We start from the raw sequence: 20,081 nt of genomic DNA, 5'->3' as shown, positions 1-20,081 counted from the left end.
CACTGCCTCCCTGTTGCGAGTCACATTTCTCTTCTTGTTTTCCCACTCGTTGCTTGAAGTAAAAGTCCATGAACAGGAAAACACCAAATATTTAACCTAGCTCCAATCCCAGACATTATTGACAACATTTATTTTAATGGGTGGAAAAAACAACTAAAATGATATCGTAATACACACACACTTTCTTAGTAACTAAACTGAAAGGATAATTTTTCTACTTCTGTAACTTTAAGGATTGTAATCTCCAATATGGTGCAGTGAAGCGGTTACAGGGTTAGGAGTCTGAGGCCTACATTCCTAGCTGTCACTCACCAGCTATGTACCTTGGACAGGTGACAAAAAGTCCACAGGCCTCTGTTCCACGTTTATAACAGGAGCCAACCTTTCCTGTTCCAGGCCTCTGTGCATTGATGACGGTGCAGCACTGCTACAGGTCGCAATGCTTACATCCTCCAAACTTGGATTTACGCATGACCATGCTACGTGACGTTAACCCAGCCCCCCTCAGTACATGTCTCAGATATCTAACTTTTTTATATTTCTTTTTTTAGTTGAAGTATAGTTGGTTTACAATATTGTGTCAGTTTCAGATGTACAGCAAAGTGATTCCATTTTATATATATATTTTTTTCTGATTCTTTTCCATTATAGGTTATTACAAGATTATGAATATAGTTCCCTGTGCTCTACAGTAAATTCTTGTTGCTTATCTAGTTTACAAATAGTAATGTGTATCTGTTAATCCCGTACTGCTGGGAGTTCCCTCGCGGCCCAGTGGCTGGGACTTGGTACTTTCACTGCCGAGGGCCTGGGTTCCATCCTGGTTGGGGAACTAAGAGCCCACAAACCACTCATCCAAACAAACAAACCAACAGCTCATACTCCTAATTTATCCCTCTCCCCCCGCCTTCTCCCTTCGGTAATCATGTTTGTTTTCTACGCCTGTGAGTCTGTTTCTGTTTTGTATATAGATTCATTTGTGTTAATTTTTAGATTCCACATGTAGGTGACATCATATAACATTTGTCTTTCACTGACTTACTGCCCTAAGTATATATTCTCTAGGTCCACCCACGTTGCTACAAATGGCAATATTTCATTTTTCTTTACGGCTGAGCAGTATTCCGCCGCATGTATGCACACCTTCTTGATCCAGTCCTCTGTCGATGGACACTCAGGCGGCTTCCACGTCTTGGCTACTGCGAACAGGACCGCTCGCCATGAACACTGGGGTGCGCGCATCTTTTCGAATTAGAGTCTTCTCCAGAGGTACGCCCGGGAGTGGCACTGCGCCATCACACGGCGGCTCTGTCTTTAGTTTCTAAGGGCCTCCACGCTGGTGTCCACAGCGGCTGCACCCGTCTGCATCCCCACCAACTGTGCAGGAGGCCCCCTTTCCCAGCTCTCTTTTCTCAATCGTCTCCTTAGCCTTCTTCCTCCCTCTGGGTCCTGGGTCCGAGGTCTGACCCTTTGCTCCCGGCAGGTGCACCTACCGTCTCCCCTGCAAACCCAAGCCCCCAGGGGAGGGGCAGCTCAGCACCCTCCGTCTTGGCTTCACGGAAACGTCCAGAGACGATCGGCCCATCCGTCCTCCCCCGAGTCAGAGGCCCAATCTCAGTAGAAAGCCAGCCGCTGAGCCTCTGGGGGGAGTCGTAACCTTTTGCTGGTCGAGGGTCTGGAATATTCGAGAATCACCAGAGCGCGGGGCAGGCACGCGCGGGGCGGCGAAGGGGCAAGGGGCAGGGCCTCTGCTGCCAGAGTCTTCCAGGCCTGGGCAGGGGCCTCAGTCGCGTCCTCACGGCCTCAACGACACACCACGCGTTCTGTTCGCTCGCAGGGCCGCACGCTTGGGAGTCCCGCCGGGTGGGGCCCGCGGGCAGAAGGCACCCTCTAGGGTGGGGGAGGGGCGGGGCGGCTCGCGGGTCAACCAGAGGTCACGTCCTCCCCGTGACCTTCCCCCCCCACACACCCTAGCGGCTGTTGGCCCTCACAGCTGACGTTTAAGAGAATTCACTTCTGCATCACCGTGAATCCCACCCTCCCCGCAACGTGATGAAACTCGTGTATTTGGGTCACTTTTACATCTTTCAAGAAAAGTCACATGTCTTGCCCTCAAAGTCTTCCGTGTCTTTTGCAAGATGCGTTTCTACGTAGCACAGAGTTTCTGTTACAAACGCGATAGGATCTATTTTTTAACATTTTCTAATTAATTGTTGCTGGCCTGGAGGAGCAGGGTTCATTTTGCACGTTAGTTTTGAGCTCTGCGGAGCTCTGTTTATTCTGATTGGAAAACTTCGGAATTTTCTAAACCAAACGTTAATCTGCATAGATTGTTTTACGATTTCTGTTTTCTAGCAATTCTCACGATTCTCTGAAGTTGAATTCCTGGGACAAAGCCGATTGTTCCTGATGAAGTCTCACCCTCTGACTCTTTTATAATATCCTGTTTCTCTTCACGGTGCTGTATCAATTGTATCTTTCGTAGTTGGTATTTCCTTCTATAGTCTCCGCTTCCTCCAAATTGCCTTTTCTTCTCCGTTTGCTCATTAATTTTAAAAGCACACAGCTAAGCTACGCTCAGATTTCTGACCTAGAGAAACTGTGAGTTGATTGATGTACATTGTTTTAAGATGCTACATTTGGGGATGATTTATTATGCAAAAATGGATAAGGAATACACCAGTTACTTCTGTGTAACTCCCCCAAACACTCTAAGCCCTGTAAAGTCAAGACTCTGTATGGTTAGCCTCCGTTTCCCCAGCTCCTAAGCTAGTGTCTGGCCCAATGTAGCAATTTAAGAACAAAAGAAAATGAATTTAATCATTGACAGACTGACCCACTACAAAGCTTGTGACTGAATTTCAGTCCAGCCTGGGCGGCCCCAGGCACTCCAACACCTCAGAGCGATCTAAGATTTCTTTAACTTGGTAAAAGAATCTTCTGATTACGGATTCTTCACAAATGTGGCTTATTGAAGTGAGCGAATGGCATCTAAGTCAGGTAGAATTAATTTTCAGGAGCCTCCCAGGGGAAGTTGCTAAAACCTCCAGAGAACGGTTTCCTTCTTCAGGCCTTTGACAACTTTTGTCCAGATCCCTCTGGTTTCACCTGAATCAGGATCTTCTCGAAGCAGGCAATTTGGATACATTCAAGCCTGAAAATCGCCGCTGTAGCTAATGCTGACTCTCGTTTTACTGTGCATTTCACAACCCACCACTGCTGACTGATTATCCTCAGCTGACTTGGCAGGAAGACAAGACACATGGTGGGACTTCAGCCACCACTGGCCACCTTTGGCGACGTGCACCCCACCTGTGTGTGGGAGCGCGTGAACACCCCTGAGAGGTCTGCCTGTCACGCATGGGGCTCCCACTAGTGAATTCAGTATTCTGCAAGTATCGCAAGACAGAAGCCAGATGCCATGACAGGGCTAAGTGTCACTTTATGGCAGGAAGGGATGGAGAATATAAGCCCTGATGTTACACTGCCTGGGTTCAAATCCCAGCTCAGCCACTTAGGAACTCAGGGTCACTGGGTAAATCACTTCACTTCTCTGGCCTCAGTTTCCAGCTGTAAAGTGGAAGGTGAAAATAAACGTCCTTCTTTCTCGGGGTTGAGGTAAGGATTAAAGGTGATAGTCAACACCAGTGGTTCTCAGACTTGAGCCGCATCAGAATCACCAGGACGGTTTGTTAAAACACAGATGGCTGGATCCCACTCCTGGGGTCTCTGATCCCGTAGATCTGGGGAGGATCTGAGCATTCACATGTCTAACAAATCCCCAGCTGATTCTGATGCGTCTGGCAGGGAAGCACGAGCCTACAGAAGTGCATAGAACAGTGGAACAATGCCCTGCACAGAGTGAGTCCTCGATAAATGTCAGCAATCACTCTTTCTAAATCTTAGTTGTTATACATCGAGTCTGCTTTTAAAATAGCCCAATAAAATGACACTTTTGACTCATCTTGATGCTTTCTCCCGCCTGAACATGATCATGGACATTCTTAAGTCCTTATTGATACGGGAAGAAGATAAACTGAGTTTTCTCACATGTGTGGGTATCACTAGTCTTCCTATTAGGGGGAGCAGTAAAACTCAGACTGTGATTATATCTTTATTGCCAGTGGCTCCCGGAGAACCTGTTTCCTGGAGGTTTTGTGGTCCCGTCTCTGCCCATCCGTCTCCCCATCATCCCGGCTGCCAATAACATCGACTTTCGGGATGAGAGATAACAGGATTCCTTGCCTGTCTTTTCGAGAGTCCCTGAAAGGTTTACTTTTTGTGGCTCCTTAAAGGGACCAAAGGAGACATTTAACACTGATGGTTTAAAGCCCAGGCTCAAGCGCTTGCTGCACACAGCTCCGGTCCTTTCTAACCTCTGGCTGTCCTGCAGGGACTTCTCTGTCTCGCTCATCACGTGTTCTTTGTTCTGACATTCTGAACCTTGCTGTCTCCTATTTCCCAAATGAACTAGCACAAGGATGACCCTTCTGCTCCGTGGGGTTTAGGCTCCGGCTTCCCAGGCTGACTTGCTGGCTCCAGCTTGGGCTCTTGGGCCACGGCTTGCGCTGCCTCCATCCACCCCTTTCTGGATGGGGACGGGGCCCCTGCAGCACAGCCCTCTGCTGCCATCTGGTGGCCAGAGGCTTCCCATTTTGCTGTGTCTTCACGAGGCACTTGCAGCCTGTACTGTGTTGCGTTCACATCTGGCAGGATTGTAAACTGTGCGTCTAACCATCTCTGCGGTGGTGGTGGTGGTGGTGGGGGAGACTGGACCTTAATTATGAAGTCTGAGATAAAATGTTTTTGAATAAAAAACTCCCTGGCATTGCCACATTTCCAGTGTGAGATTCATTCTCCTCCAGCTTTGAATTTAAACTGTAAGCTGTTATTCTAATTTCTTTTGACTTTCAATTACACTAAAATGACCGAGAAACTTGCAGTGGCTTTTTAATACAATTCAGTCCTCAATTTTATTTGCTCAGTAGTCTGCTGGATAGGCCTTGTATCTCCTACTGCACGAGAATATCCAGGAAGCCCAAGACAAGATCCTGGGGTTTGCATCTTGCAGTAACAATATATGTGTTGATTTAAATGACTGTAAGTCAAAATAGAGCCAGTAGGACTTTTTTAAGGTTCTTACCTTGAACTTCAAGATACACAGACGTGTGGCTCTGTATAGATGGTTATGTTTTCTCGGGCACACATTTCTAATATTCATAATGAAGGCTTCTAAATAGTGACCCCCGCCCCCAAACGAACAGTCCCCAATTGGGAACCTCATTAAGAAAGGGCTTAAGAGGAGCAGAAAAATAACTTGACATGTAAGAAGAAGATAGGTCACAAAATAACCAAAAGATAATCCAAGATGAACTCAAAACAGCACTAAGAGAAGCCTTCCAATATGTACACAAAGACCTTCAGAATAAGTTTGCAGACGGATTCTATCGAACTCTGATACAACATCTATATTTTAAAAATCAGAATTTAAGAGATGTGTCTTCTACCTCAATCCGAGTGGACCAGAACCAGAACCACCGCCCTTGAGCAGAATATGGAACACTACCTGTGTGTGCAAAAACCACAGAAATGTGTTAAAGATAACTTTTCCACGGAAACCTTTGGGTGAATGAATCTATTTTCAACTCAAATCTATGCATTAAATCGGTGTTCTCAAAGAGGGATATTTTCTCCCGAGGGGACATCTGACAAAGCAGGTTATGCCAACTCCCAAGTGTGTCTATTCTGATCATAAATTCAGGGACTGCAGACAGAAAGCCCAGAACATTGCAGACATGAGAACACTGGGTCTCAAATGTGTTCTCAGAATTGCCTTTCTCTGGATGGGATCCTTGACTTCCGGCGTCGTACCTGAACGTTATCCATTTTACTACTGCTAAGACATTCTGCACTTTTTACGCCACTGTGATTCTCAGCTTAGGAGCCGGTGCCGAAACCAACACTGCTTCAGATGTTCATTTCCTTTACCTACTGGACCTCTCCACTCGGACGTCTAATGAGCATCTCAAACTTGAAAACTTATTCCCAATCTTTCCCCCACATCCTTAAACCTGAACTTTCATGCTCTTCATCCCATCTGACGTTAATAGAAGATGAGGTCAAAGAGATAATAACTGAGGACAATTCCACCCTTCCAGTAACTCAGACAAAAGAAAACTTGGGGCCGGTGACTCTCTTTCCCACTGCGCCATCCTAGCTCTACCTTCAAAACGTTGAGAATCCAACCATTTCTCACCACTTCCTGATTCAACTCATCTTAACCTCTTGCCTAATCAGATGCAGTTGCCTCCTACCAGGTCTTTCTTTCTCCCCTTTCCCCTCCCCACCACTGCATCCCTTTTACGTTCAACACAGCAGCTAAGTTGCTCCTGTTCAAATATATCAGATGACGTCCCTCCTCTACTCAAAGCCCTCCCATGGCTTCTGGTCGCACACGAAGTCCACACAATGTCCATCACAGCCCCTGGGGTCTCTCTCTGAGCCCATCTTTTACTAGTGCCCCCAGCTTGATCGGTCCACTCAAGCCTCACAAGTCCTGTTGCTCTCAAACAAGCCACACACTCTGCCTCGGCGCCTTGGCACTTGCCGTCCCTCTGTCTACAGTGCTCACTCCCCAGCTCGCCGTCTCAGTGTGGTGTTACCATCACTCACCTGCAACATCCACTCCACTCCAACATTCCTTATCTTCTTTTCTCAGCATCTAATGCATTATACACATACATATTTTTTAGTAGTTTGTCTCATTCTGCTATATTGAAAGTTCAGTGAGGGCAGAGATTTTTTTATTTCAGCTACGTATCCCCAGTGTTTTTAAGTGCTGATTCAAAAGAGGCATGCAATAAAATATTTGTGAACACACGAATGATACAGGAAAAGCAATCTTCGTTTAAACCTTAAAGATTTTGGGCACCGTCACAGTTCTCAAGGACTACCTCATGCCTTGGTTTGGGGAAGGTAAATTCTGAAGCATGCATACTTAGTGGTCACAACCACCCTTTTAAAGTTGTATTTCTTTAACCAGCCAGATAAAACCTAGACTTGCATATATTTGAAGACCAGAACTTCCATTTTTTAGTTTGTAGGAAGATTTATTCTTTCCTTAAAGAGCAGAAGAGCAAGGATGTCTTACTTTTTTAGTCTTTACTTTTTACTTTTAAATTTTGAATCATGTTGTGTATATTGTCTATTCATTAAAAATTAAAGCAGGGACTTCCCTGGTGGCGCAGTGGTTAAGAATCTGTCTGCCGATGCAGGGGACACAGGTTTGAGCCCTGGTCCGGGAAGATCCCACATGCCGTGGAGCAACTAAGCCCATGCACCACAACTACTGAGCCTGCGCTCCAGAGCCCAGGAGCCACAACTACTGAGCCTACGTGCCACGACTACTGAAGCCCGTGCACCTAGAGCCCGTGCTCTGCAACAAGAGAAGCCACTGCAATGAGAAGCCCGCGCACTGCAACAAACAGTAGCCCCCGCTCGCCGCAACTACAGAAAGCCTGTGCACAGCAACGGAGACCCAACACAGCCAAAAATAAATAAATTTATAAACAAAAAAAATTAAAGCAAAAATGCCTTTAAAAATTAAGGAATATAGTTGACATTAGAATTAAAGGTTTATCAATTTATAAAGCTGGACCGAGAACACTTTTGATCTCATTCAGTCACAGACTTGATTTCACATACTTTTGACGTGTTTGGATGTAGTCAATGGAAAACAAGTATCAATTACATAATAATTACTTAATAATGTGTACAGTATAATGTGGCCAAAGAAATTACGAGCCAATACATAAACAAGAGAATTAGCATTCAATACCTTTTCCTACAATAAGAATTAGATAATGTGATGCAGAACAATAATGATATCACACTGTTAATAAAATGACTACAGTATTGTGGTTAATGAGACATAGAAGAATTACAAATAAAAGGGAAATAAAATTGCAACCCAAGTGAGGGATTCATTTAGCCAGTCTTCAACTAAGGAGGTTACACTATAGTTACAACACAGAACTTGGAAAATCCTATTACCACGAATTTAGATGCAACCTGACAATAAAACTTAAGTGATATCCTGTCTTAGGAAAAAGCACTGGATTGCAAAAACCTGAAACTGTTAAGTCACAGCTAGAAGCTCATAAAAAAGCAGTCACCTGAACAGTTGCCAGCTGACTCTTTGAGGGTAGATGCGGGTTTTATGCTTATGTTAGCATTTACTGTAATTACGCCCTTGAGCAGTTCCAGTCTTTACCTGGGCAACCTCACCAGCATCACCCACCTCTTAGTCTCAAGTTATCAAGAGGTGAACTTCGGTGACCTGAGATGGCCCTTTTATTGGCAACTGTTGTGACCCTGGGAAGGTCTGTGTGTAGACATGGGATGAATTGGGAGATTGGGATTGACATATATACACCACCATGTGTAAAACAGATAGCTAGTGGGAACCTGCTGTAGAGCACAGGGGGCTCAGCTTGGTGCTCTGTGATGACCTAGATGGGTGGGAAGGGGGGAGGGGGGAGAGAGGTCCCAGAGGGAGGGGATATATGTATACATATAGCTGATTCATATGGTTGTACAGCAGAAACTAACACAACATTGTAAAGCAATTATATTCCAATAAAAAATATTACTTTAAATTACTGATTTTTTTTGGAATTCTGTATTTATGCAAGTGTGGTAGCAAGCTTTCTAATCATGTAGTTTTGAGTATGCTATTTTTAAGGTGCTTAAAATTATTAATTTGCTTAATCTGATGAATTAGATTTGCAAGAGCTGCTTTAGGTACTTGAGAAAAATTGGTTCGTTAAATTTAAAATCTTACCTAAGTGTTAAGAGAATCAATTTATTCAAACATTCTAAGGAAAATGATAAATATGTATTAAATATTTGGGAAAAATTTAATTTGTTAAATGTAATAAAATGTAAGTAAAAATGATTGCTTTATATTTTCACAAAATAGATTTGAGATACAAAGATCTAAAGCATATCTAGTTTAAGATTAAAATATGAATATGAATTTAAACACAAGTAACTGTCAATGTTCCCCCTTGAACATTCTTGTAAAAACCCCACAGATACTAAAAATAAATTACTAACAATTCTAGTGCCAGGTTTTTTCTTCATTTTTAATATGAGACACTCATTATTCGTTTATTGACGCTAAATAACAAAGAATCCATTTCATACAAAATGAAGGGTTGTCTTAAGTTTTCAGTTCTTAAAGCTTATTACTAATAACATAATCATATTTATTTTTCTTAAATGGCAGCATAATTACTTACATATAACACATTATGAATGAAAAATAAGTAAACTTTTACCTTATAAGAATAGATGATATAAAAATTATTCACCTGAGAATAGATTCTTTCATTTTATGTAACATGTTCTTTCAGGAAAGAAAATGAAAAATCAATGTTAGGAATATTAAAAATACATGAGGGGTAAGCATTTCTACTAAAAAAAATTAATGTGTATTTATGTTACATAAAAATACAGCATGATTTTTCCTCAAATTCAGAGCACATTTAGGAGAAAATGTTGTGTGACCAACAGAACAATAAAAGCATGACAACACTTACCCTAAACAGAATTGTGCCCCAATAAAATAGCGTTACTACCACTAGCAAAGCATCTGTCATATTATATTAAAGTACATAAGTATCTAACCTCTTTCTACTAGACTGTAAGATCTTACATGGCCAAAGGGGATAGTTATTGTCCTATCCAAAGAACCCATTGCTTGAAACTTGATCACTAAGATGTCTGTTGAATAAAATTACTCTAAAAACATTTTAATGATAAAAATATTGGTTTTAGATAGTTTGGGCCAATTTAAAGGAAAAAAAGGCTTTAAAGAAAACCCACGGCCTTTTACTGAGAACAAACTGGAAGAAAGATTAAGAGCTCACAAAGAGAAATGTAAAGGACGCTCATCATTGTGTTTTTCAGGCCTCATTCCTGACGCTGCAGACAGATGTTTGCATTATTAGTCACGAACCACAGTCGCTCTGTGAAGTCCGGGTGTTCACTTTTAAGATTTGATCGTGGGTGGAAAATATAAGGCAGGTGATGTGGCTTTTTCTAATTTTTCCTAATATATGTATTTATATTTATTTGTACTGGTACAGAAAAAACGTTTTGAGATTATAATTTAAGACATTTTGAACTGTACACTGTCAATAAAGATAAATTTCATATTTGACCTGCTGTGTCCTTTTCTTCCCACCCCACTTACCCTTGTTTTCCTAAGTAGTAGTTAAATTATACTTCTGAATAGAAAAAATTCTCTTACTGTGAAAAAATGGGAACAGAACACTCCTACATTTTAATTTTAATTAAATTAAAATAATTTAATTCATGACCAAAATATATTCACTCTAAGTATGTAAAAACTTTAAAAAAAAGTCTTTTTAAAAAAATGCTTACAAGAGCACAATAATAGTGAAGTAACTGAATGAACTTAATAGATAGGAAACGTGACTATGATTGGTCAGCAGAGCTACAAAAACAACCCCCCCCCCAAAAAAAGAAACCCTGGGTATTTACATGAATATCAGACACTAAAAGATATCTCTTTACGGCACTGGTTAGCAATGACTTGCTTAGAAAATACAATGTGCTATTTACTAATTTATCTACAAAGGTAAAGATTTTCTTTCCAAGGTTTCCTACTTGTCTTCATCGTGTAGTACTGTAGTGTAAAAGTTACAACTTTTACTAAAGATGGAAAAGCGAGATTCTCAGGTGAAGAACCAAAAGGTAGGTATCCTGAGGCAAGTGCCCTGATAATAAAAGATTAAACGCACTAGGCCACTGAATCCTACGAGGAGAGGTAACTTCGCTGCAGGCTGTGGAATCCGACCAGAGGCTGTGTAAAACAGCTCATTTAGATTAGTTAGAAGACAGACCTCTGAGACGGCACGTAACGTACCTGCACTGTTAGCAATGTGGCCAAAGCAACAGAGGAGGGTATCAGTCATGTACCTTGTACCGAGGCTGAGAAAGGTACACTATTGTACATCAGCTGCTAGAGCCTAAAAGCACAGCTGTCTTATTACACGGGACGGCAAAAACTTGAGTTTCACCTACGTTAGTTAATAGCTTCACTAAAGGGTTTGGATCTTTACAGGAGCTCAGTACCAAATCCTTCTGCTGTGGCTGCTGTGCTTTCAGACTCTTCACCCCTAATACATTTGTTTTCACAAGGTTAATAACTTTCACTCATCTGGTTGAAATATAATGTCCACTAGTAGGATTTATATTATATCTATAGTCCACACGTGGGCTCTACAAGGAAATATTTCTAAGACTGTCTTAACCATAATCTTACTTCAACTCTGTCAGAGAGTGAAATTCTGGCTTCTTATTAAAGAGAATTATGTATAGTTTACTTATCCTTACTTTAAGGCCCAAAAGCTTATTTACATTCCACCACGTTCCAAAGTGAATATGAGATGAGTTACTAAATAAATCTACACGGTGATACAGTTAAAACTCTATAAAGGAGAGAGAGATTCAAATAATACAGTTTATTTCTAGAATAAAAGAAAATGTGTCCTTTGGAAGGAAGATGACAAAAAAATTTCTATCTTCCACGAGGGGTGGAGGTATGGCTTAATTCTGGTAGCTTTATAGATGTCTGTCATTCTAGCCACAAGCAGTCAAAGAATCAGACTATTACATAATAAGATTCTACACATAGTCTTCCACAATAATGGAAACACCTCTGAATTTTACCGTAAGCAAAAGAACTGTGACGAGAGCACCGTACCTGAGTTACTTGTGTCTAAAATCACTAACAGAACGAGGTCTCCTTCCAGTTATTCTGGCTGATGATGCCACCCAGTGAATGTCACTTCCTGCAGACCTCTACGTGTCCAGTGTTCAGGTTTTTAGGACGCCAACTTCCATTCAGTTTCTTTTAGAAATTAAAAAGGAGAAGCAAACTTTTGCTTTATGTCTCTGTTCTATGTGTTATTTATGTATTTGTTTTTTATTTAGATTGGGGTATTACATACTTATGTAACAAGATGGTATAAACTTAAAAGATAACTGTTCAAAATAAGATGATTCTATCACTATTTCTTCAAATCATAAAATCACAAGCACTGCTTCTGAAAAGTGAAAAAGTACATGTTCAACTTCACATACAGACTACAGTGCAGTATACTTCGGATACAAACGTGCAGTTTCAATGCATTATACACAAGTTTTATTTGAAGAAAAGCAAAACACACAACCAACAGCATTTCAATTAACGAAGTCAGGAAAATCCCACGTGCTTTCATGGTTCTCCAATTACCGTTCAAGCAATAAACGTTTAAACCAAAGTTAAAATTAAGTGAAAAAGAAACAAATGCAGTAAGCAGACTGAGCAACACAAATTCAAAATACTACTCTGTCTTCCTGTGTCCTTTCCCACCAAAGTGTGCTGTTCGAAGTACCACAAGTGTTATCTTCTTCCTCTTGTTCTTTAGTGAGTTCTATAAAAACCTAAATGAAAATAAATTAATGAATACAATATGCTGCTGTGCAATTATCTTACAAAAATTTTAACTAAATCAGCAATAGCATAAGGCAATACCTAATTACATTAACAGTTCAAGTATCAAGAGATATACTGCCAGTAATATATTTAAACAGAATGATCTCCACTAATCCCACAAAAAGATGAATGTTGCTTTAGAGGATTAATAGATTATTTATTTTTTGATTAATATATTAAAGTAGCATCATAAAAATATTTATAAATATTTAAGCAATGTAATTTCAGATGTGCTAATATGAAATACCCCCATCATGACTCATTTTCTTCCAACTGAAGAAAAAATACTGAGCTATTCAAAATAAGCAGATGGAGAAGCTCAAGTTGTTATTTACAAAGTTTAGGAATATTCTATAGCGATTGGTCTCTGGCTCACAATCTCCTTCCCTGTCCAATATATACCTAAACAATTAGATACTGGACACTTTCTTCTACAGAAGAACTTTTAAAATTTAACTTTATAGTACCTGTTCCAATGTCGCTTGAGAAAAGCTGTATTCTTCAATGGCAAAAGTACGTTTAGCTGTTAAAATATAAAAATAATATTTCACTTATTCATATTTTCAAGTAATAAAATGGCAATAACTACTGAGTGGCTAACAATCTGGTTTTGTTGTTGTTGTTGCTTTAACCTCCATAATCAACTCATTTCGATTTAAAGCTGCCAACACAGGTCACTTTCCTCTATCTGCTTCCTTTCTCTCCCAGCCGCCCAATTCTCTGCGGCCCTAAGTGCAACATATTTCACAGGACGGACTTGCCTTACTCTCCTTTTCCAAGCAGCCCCTCTTGCCCCTCCTTTCCTCTTCTCCCTCATTCCTCCTGTTTTCGCGTGTCTTCCGCTCCTGCTCTGTCTCTCCCATCCCCCAGTCCCAGTCCAGTCCACTCTGGACTTCTTACACTAGGTTCTGGATCTCATGGGTCATGTGTCCACATGCTTTTCTGTACTTATTTTAGGTCCGTTTGCATTCTGGCCCAATATCAAATTTCTGGTTTTCTATTCATTCCTTTAATTCTCCCTAATTACTTCAAATGTTCTCTTTAATCATAAAGAAAACAGTAGGAGGGACTTCCCTGGTGGTCCAGTGGTTAGGACTCTGTGCTCTCACTGTGGAGGGCACGGGTTCAATCCCTGGTCGGGGAACTAAGATCCCACAAGCCGCGAGGCGCAGCCAATAAACCAAAAAACGTATATTTAATGAAGTAACACTTTTTTTTTTTTTTTTAAAAAGAAAGCACCAGGAAGTTTCGTAGTTTACAAATGCCGTAAAATAACCTGTATGTGAATACGTGCCCCACCCAGGAGACTGCCTCTCTCTGCTGGTGAGGTATCTTTATCCCACTTAACATTTATTTCTTAAATGCCAAGATCCAATAAACTTCTTTAAAGTTTAGATTTAGGAATGCCTACCCTCTTGCACTATGAATTTTCCTCTCCCTTCTCTGCCTGCCACTGGTGTCTTGCTACCATTGCTACCTCTCTGGTCTAATACGAAGTAAGGATTCACGAAATTCAGTGCTCCCACTTCTGGACTGAACTGGTGAGGGCTAATTAAGATGAACTTTCTCAGAGATGCAACGTGAAAAACCACGGTAATGTCCAGAGTGAAAGGTTTACACTACAATACAGTTAATCTACAAAATCCCTAGCGTGTGAGTATTTACCTACAGCTTAGATTAAATTAGTAAAAGGTCATCTTCTTACTTACCATAGTTTCTACAGTAAACTTGAGTCCCAACTTCTAAACTTTTTAATAAAATTCTTTAATAATTCGAAAGCTACCTCACAATGTTTTTCAAATATTACTTACCTTCTTCCAGCTTAGAAAAAGATTGTGAAAGGGATTGAACATCTTCCTTAGGAATTTTATAAGCCAAAATAGAAGAAAAACTGAAAGCAAAGATAAAATACAGGTAAATTCAAAATAACTACTATGCATTCTGAAGCTTTGAAAGTTCAAAATAAAACTCCAATAACTTATTTTGATACTTATTTAGACAAAAATTATTTGAAATCTTAAAATATTTCCATGCACAATAAAATAACTCTCTCATTACTCCCGGATAAGAACTTTAAAAACTTTAAATACTATTACATGTTGAAAGATCTAACATTAAAAATGAGTCAGCTTCATAAAACTCCATTCATCAAACTACATTAGTCCAATATTGGTTATACTATATTTTTTCATTAATCCTTAATACAATAACCAATTTTTATGATTATTGCTGTACAAAGAAATGTAACTAAATTTTTTAAATCTTTACCTTTCCTGACGGCTTGCATTTGGGAAAATATGCTGAATTTCTCTTTGAAGACGGTCTACTTCTACGTTTTCTATCCAGTCCTTTAATTTGATTTCCAAAAAGTATCCTTTTCCAAATTTACTCTTTAGATGTTGGACTGTCCCAATACATCTGTAGTAATTTTTAAAAGGAAGTACAGATATAAGATAACCTGACAGTTTTGAAGATAATTTCTCACTTAAGAATGATTTAAATAAAATTCCCACATTAGAATACTTGTCAATTTATATAAAAGGTGAAAATATAAGAGATAATACAGAGTTTTCATATACCCCTCCCCCAACTTCAGTTTCCCTAATACTGTCATCTTGTATTACCGTGACACATTTGTCAAAATTGAGAAACCAACGCTGGTATATTATTACTGAGTTTACTGCCTTTACTTGGACTTCACCGGTTTCTCCACTAATGTCCTCCTTCTGCCCCAGAGTCCACCCAGGATCCCACTGTGCTGTGTGGCCACACCTCCTCAGTCTCCACTGCTCGGGGACACTTTCTTATTCTATCCTTCTTGGTCTTGGTCATGACTTGGACAGTTTTGAGAACTGTTTTTGTAGGATGTCCCTCAATTTGGGGTAGTCTGATGTTTTTCTCATGATTAGACTGAGGTGTGGGTTTTTGGAGCAAAGAACACAGAGCTGAAGTACTTTCTCATCACGTCCCAGGGGGCATGTGATGACCACGTGGCCCTGCCTGCTTAGGGTGGTATTTGTCCCATTTCTCTGCTGTAAAGTTACTATCCACCCCTTCCCATACTTTAGAATACAGACTGGCTTTAAGTCCAGGCGATACTTGGGAGATACTACACAATCTGGCATCTTTCTGTAAAGAGATGTGTCTCTACTCCCACATTTATTTACTTACTCCATCGCTTACCTATATGAGTATGAACTCGTATATTTATTTTATACGCTGGGTTACAATCCCATACAATGCCTACCAATTTTTAAAAATAGCAAATATCATGCCTGAAAATAACACTCTCAGTTGTTGAATAATTAAGCCAATTCCAAACGCAGAGTGGCTGGCCAAGTTTTGGAAGAAAGTAACATACTTCCAAGTGATTCTACAGAAAGCTGATAAAACAAGGGAGCATTTTTTAACATTTAAGCTAATGTGTATTATTATAAGTTTCTGAAATGACGGCGTTCCAAATCCAGACGCGTGCTCCGCCCTGCGCGCCTCCCCCCTCCGCGGCAAACAGCCACCTTAGCTGCCCAGACACCAGGATAGCCACTCGGTCACAGACAGCCTCCACCTCCTCCATGCAATGAGTGGCCAGGATAGCTGCCCGCGTTTTGTTCTTAAACGCAGCTCTAATTGCTCTCCTACAAAATATAAATAAAACGAAAAGAAGGGAAGGTGGCACCTGAAAAGTTCATGAAAATACCTGAGTTTTAAAAATCCAACTATTTGGTTAATTTAAATTTATCAAATATCATTGCTATAATTAGTATATTCTGCCCAACTGTGATTCTTCTGTCCCAACTCATTTTACCTTATTTTTGAAAGCTTGTCAAATGGAAAGAAAGTTCGCGATTTCAAGCGTTTCTATGGGTTAAAAGTATGCTAACCAACCGATTACAGAAACCGATGGCTTTTCACGTTGTAACAAAAATAGCCACAGAGTCATAGGGAAAACTTAACATGCGTCTGAACCAAACCTCACATTTTATAGACATGGAAACCTAGGCTCAAAGAGTTGCGCAAACAATGATGAGTGCCTAGAAAGAGTTCCAATGGACATTTAGGACAATACTGTTATGAGATGTTTACTTACATATGTTACTTTATACAGGAAAAAAAGCCTTTAAAAAACTATTCAGACAACAGTACTCTCATTTTTGTCCTGGCACACATAATATACTGTTAACAGCTGATGAAAAATATGATCAGGTTTAAAAAGTTTAAGGGCATCTCGAGAAATTTTTAATTACGATTTCTCCTTTTGTGCAGGATTTTTAATCGATACATGTATGTGACTAACACAAAACCACCCGTGATGATGCCACAGCACAATGGGTCTCAAGCGTCCCTGACGTCATACTTACCACATGTGCTGTTTGGCTTTAGGGTCCATACCTGTGGATGGCTCGTCTAGCAGAGTAACGGGAGGGTTCCCCAGCATACTCAGAGCAAAACACAGCTGGACGGAAAGAAAACGGAGCGCGGGGAGGCTATAAGAAACTCTATCAGGTGGACCTAGAGTCTGTCATACAGAGTGAAGTAAGTCAGAAAGAAAAACAAATACCGTATGCTAACACATATATATGGAATCCAAAAAAAAAAAAAAAATGTTCTGAAGAACGTAGGCGCAGGACAGGAATAAAGATGCAGACGTAGACAATGGACTTGAGGACAAGGGGAGGGGGAAGGGTAAGCTGGGACAAAGTGAGAGAGTGGCATGGACATATATACACTACCAAATGTAAAATAGCTAGCTAGTGGGAAGCAGCCGCATAGCACAGGGAGATCAGCTCGGTGCTTTGTGACCACCTAGAGGGGTGGGATAGGGAAGGTGGGAGGGAGACGCAAGAGGGAGGGGATATGGGGATATATATATATACGAATAGCTGATTCACTTTGTTAGACAGCCGCAACTAACACAACAATGTAAAGCAATTATACTCCAATCCAGATGTTAAAAAAAAATAGAATGTGAAAGAAGAAAAGAAAAGAAAAAAGAAAGTCTACCAGGCACCAGACTGTACACACGCTTGTCGTTTAATAAAAGTACCTTTCGCTTGATTCCTGCAGGTAGTTTCTTTACCGTTTTCTGGAGATGTTCTTTTAGATCAAGTGCATTTGTTATTCTGCAAAATACACAATACAAAATGAGTGTACCATGATGCACATAAATACAAATATAAAGTGATCACTGACACTGTTTTTTCCCTAGAACAATTACTCTGTTGAAGCTCACTTTAAATAAATTAATATCTTGATTAAAAGGTTCACTTTAAAATAGGTTTCATGACATTTATAGGTACATTCATTCTGTATTTATAAATAAAAATGTTTCCTTTTCATTTTCATGGCTGTCATAATTTGGTAAAGAATATATGAAAAATTAATGACCTTCTTCTATGAAAATTATGATCCACGGAAATGCCTGTTATGAAATTTTAAAGCCGTGGCATGTGAACCTTTCTCCAGGTAACAAAAGGGCTCTAAAGACAATTATTTTACCGAATTATGACCTCTTTCATGTCACTGGCACTCATTCCTTTCACAGCTCCATAAATTTCAAAATGTTCCTGTAATGTAATCTCCGGCCACAGTGGGTTTATCTGAGGACAGTAGCCCATACACTGTACGGAATCATCATCTCCAGCTGGGTCTGAAGAATAGTCTCTTAGAAATACCTGCAGAAATATAAACCAAGTGTAATGACTATTTTTGCTTAACTTACATCGTAAAGGAAGTGGCAAGTGGGTTAATTCAAACTCCTTCCAAACTCCTGACTTCCTAAAGTCAGGGTCACAGCAAGTCAGATTCTCACCCTTTTCTGATGAAGAAGCGACACACATGGCTGCGTCAGAGATGAGTGACATGGCTAGGAAAGGTGGCCGGGGATGCAGGGTTGGGTGGGAAGGCAAGGCCCGTTTTAACCAGGAGGATCAGGGGGCCCCACGGAAAGGCGTTTTCTGAGCCAAGGGAACATGTGAATTTGCTCATCTGGTTTTCTGTGGGGTAAGGAATAGCCAACATAAGGAAAACCTAAGGTAAAAGAAGAGTGAAGTGTGCCCGGCATTTTCCAGCAAAGAATGAGCCAGCGTGGCTGGTGTGATCGAAGGCTAGCTGACGGCAAGGTCAAGGTTAGCTCCTCTATTTCCTGAAGTTAATACAACGGGCTTCTATTAAGTCAGTGGACAAATCACCCATGCTTGTAATCAGCATAAAAGCAGAAATACTGTACATGTGTGTGTTCTGCATGTGTGCATGCAAATTTGACTATGTACATTATTCTCACAGATAACCAAAAAGATCATAATTTGATTAAGCTATCCTAAAAAGTTAATATTAAAAACATGAAATTTGAGCATAAAAATCCCATTTGTCACTAAGAAATTTATTTTAATTAAAAATATAAATCATATTCAATATATCCCACACCATTATACCATACCTGGCCTGAAGTTGGTTCTATATCACCAACCACAATATTAATAATCGTACTTTTGCCTGCACCATTTGGACCCAATAGTCCCAAGATCTCTCCTAAAGGAATTAAAAGAAAAATTGTCATATGTAAATCAAACTAAAGAATGAAAATTACTCTTCCAGAAAAGTTATTCAAGAAAAAATAATTAAATACCAGCCTTTTTTCACACAGAAGGAGACATATTTATTTGCCACTTTCTTTATTTTTCTTGTAGGAAGAAAATCTTTCTTGTCTTCATATTCTTTATGCAAATTGTTGACCATAATGGCTGGCTTCTAATAAGGGAAATAGGATTTGAAAAAGAGTTATAACTCAGATATCCATCGTTCAATGACAGGCCGTACACAGCTCATGGCCGTGTCGTAAGAACTATATTTGCTAATAAGGGATACTGCCTAGATAACTATCCATCTATGACGGGAATAATGGCTTGTTCAAAAGAAAGTGGACAAACATATTTTTTCAAAGACAAACTTCCTGGCAATCGATTCATATAAGGGGACAATTTTCGAGGCTAACCCTGTGCAGAGGGGCTGCTCACTGCTCACCGCACGCGGCTCAGCACGAGAGACTGAGTTACCTCCTCGTGGCGCTGGCAGCTCAGCAATTCTTTGACCTTCACCCTTTCAGCTCTGACATCTTCATCTTCATCCTCATTGTTTGGTGGTTCTGGAAACTTCTTACTTTTGGACTTTGTTGTAAGGGTCCTGAAAGTATAAATAGATTTTCAAATAATTAAAATGGTAAGAAATTGAAGCACTACATAGAGAAAAGACTGAAAAAAATATAGCAACATGAGATCTGTTGTCGGAGATCAGTTATCTCTTAAAGGTAGAAATTACAGAGCTATTTTTCACTCACTGACATCATTTGGATGATATTATCTAAATTCATTCATTTATTCAACAATTATTTATAACCAGTATGTGTCAAGCACTAGTTCACAGAAAGATAAAAAAGATTTAAAAAAACCCAACACAGACCCTGCTCTCAAAGAATTTACGTCTTGGGTGTACATGAGATGACCCAGGCAGCGTGGAC

The 20,081-nt window shown here is 40.1% G+C and overlaps 1 protein-coding gene and 1 long non-coding RNA gene across 10 annotated transcripts in view; one reads left to right on the top strand and one right to left on the bottom strand.

Moving 5' to 3' along the window:
• The window catches only part of LOC141277407 (uncharacterized), a 138,224-nt gene extending 128,137 nt beyond the window's left edge, over positions 1-10,087 (top strand). For both annotated transcript variants that reach the window (XR_012328778.1, XR_012328779.1), the window contains one exon: positions 9,973-10,087. This is a non-coding gene — a long non-coding RNA (uncharacterized lncRNA). The remainder of the gene's footprint in view (positions 1-9,972) is intronic.
• ABCA5 (ATP binding cassette subfamily A member 5) overlaps positions 9,126-20,081 on the bottom strand; it is a 65,685-nt gene continuing 54,729 nt past the window's right edge. For 5 of the 8 annotated variants that reach the window (XM_073798321.1, XM_019938684.3, XM_033847215.2 and 2 more), the window contains 11 exons: positions 19,621-19,747; positions 19,198-19,315; positions 19,005-19,096; positions 18,065-18,240; positions 17,613-17,688; positions 16,927-17,021; positions 16,084-16,203; positions 14,837-14,986; positions 14,380-14,459; positions 13,036-13,091; positions 9,126-12,516 (listed from right to left, as the gene is read on the bottom strand). In XM_073798321.1, the coding sequence (XP_073654422.1) occupies positions 12,409-12,516; positions 13,036-13,091; positions 14,380-14,459; positions 14,837-14,986; positions 16,084-16,203; positions 16,927-17,021; positions 17,613-17,688; positions 18,065-18,240; positions 19,005-19,096; positions 19,198-19,315; positions 19,621-19,747 (1,198 nt within the window). In that variant the 3' untranslated portion in view covers positions 9,126-12,408. Of the gene's footprint in view, positions 12,517-13,035; positions 13,092-14,379; positions 14,460-14,836; positions 14,987-16,083; positions 16,204-16,926; positions 17,022-17,612; positions 17,689-18,064; positions 18,241-19,000; positions 19,097-19,193; positions 19,316-19,588; positions 19,748-20,081 lie in introns of those variants that run through there. The other 3 variants (XM_033847216.2, XM_073798324.1, XM_073798325.1) reach the window with 3 other exon arrangements.

This window comes from Tursiops truncatus, chromosome 20 (assembly GCF_011762595.2).
Source record: "Tursiops truncatus isolate mTurTru1 chromosome 20, mTurTru1.mat.Y, whole genome shotgun sequence".
Lineage (NCBI taxonomy): Eukaryota > Metazoa > Chordata > Mammalia > Artiodactyla > Delphinidae > Tursiops > Tursiops truncatus.
The sequence above is the reverse complement of the archived record's forward strand: the minus strand, read 5'-3'. Positions and strand labels throughout refer to the sequence as shown.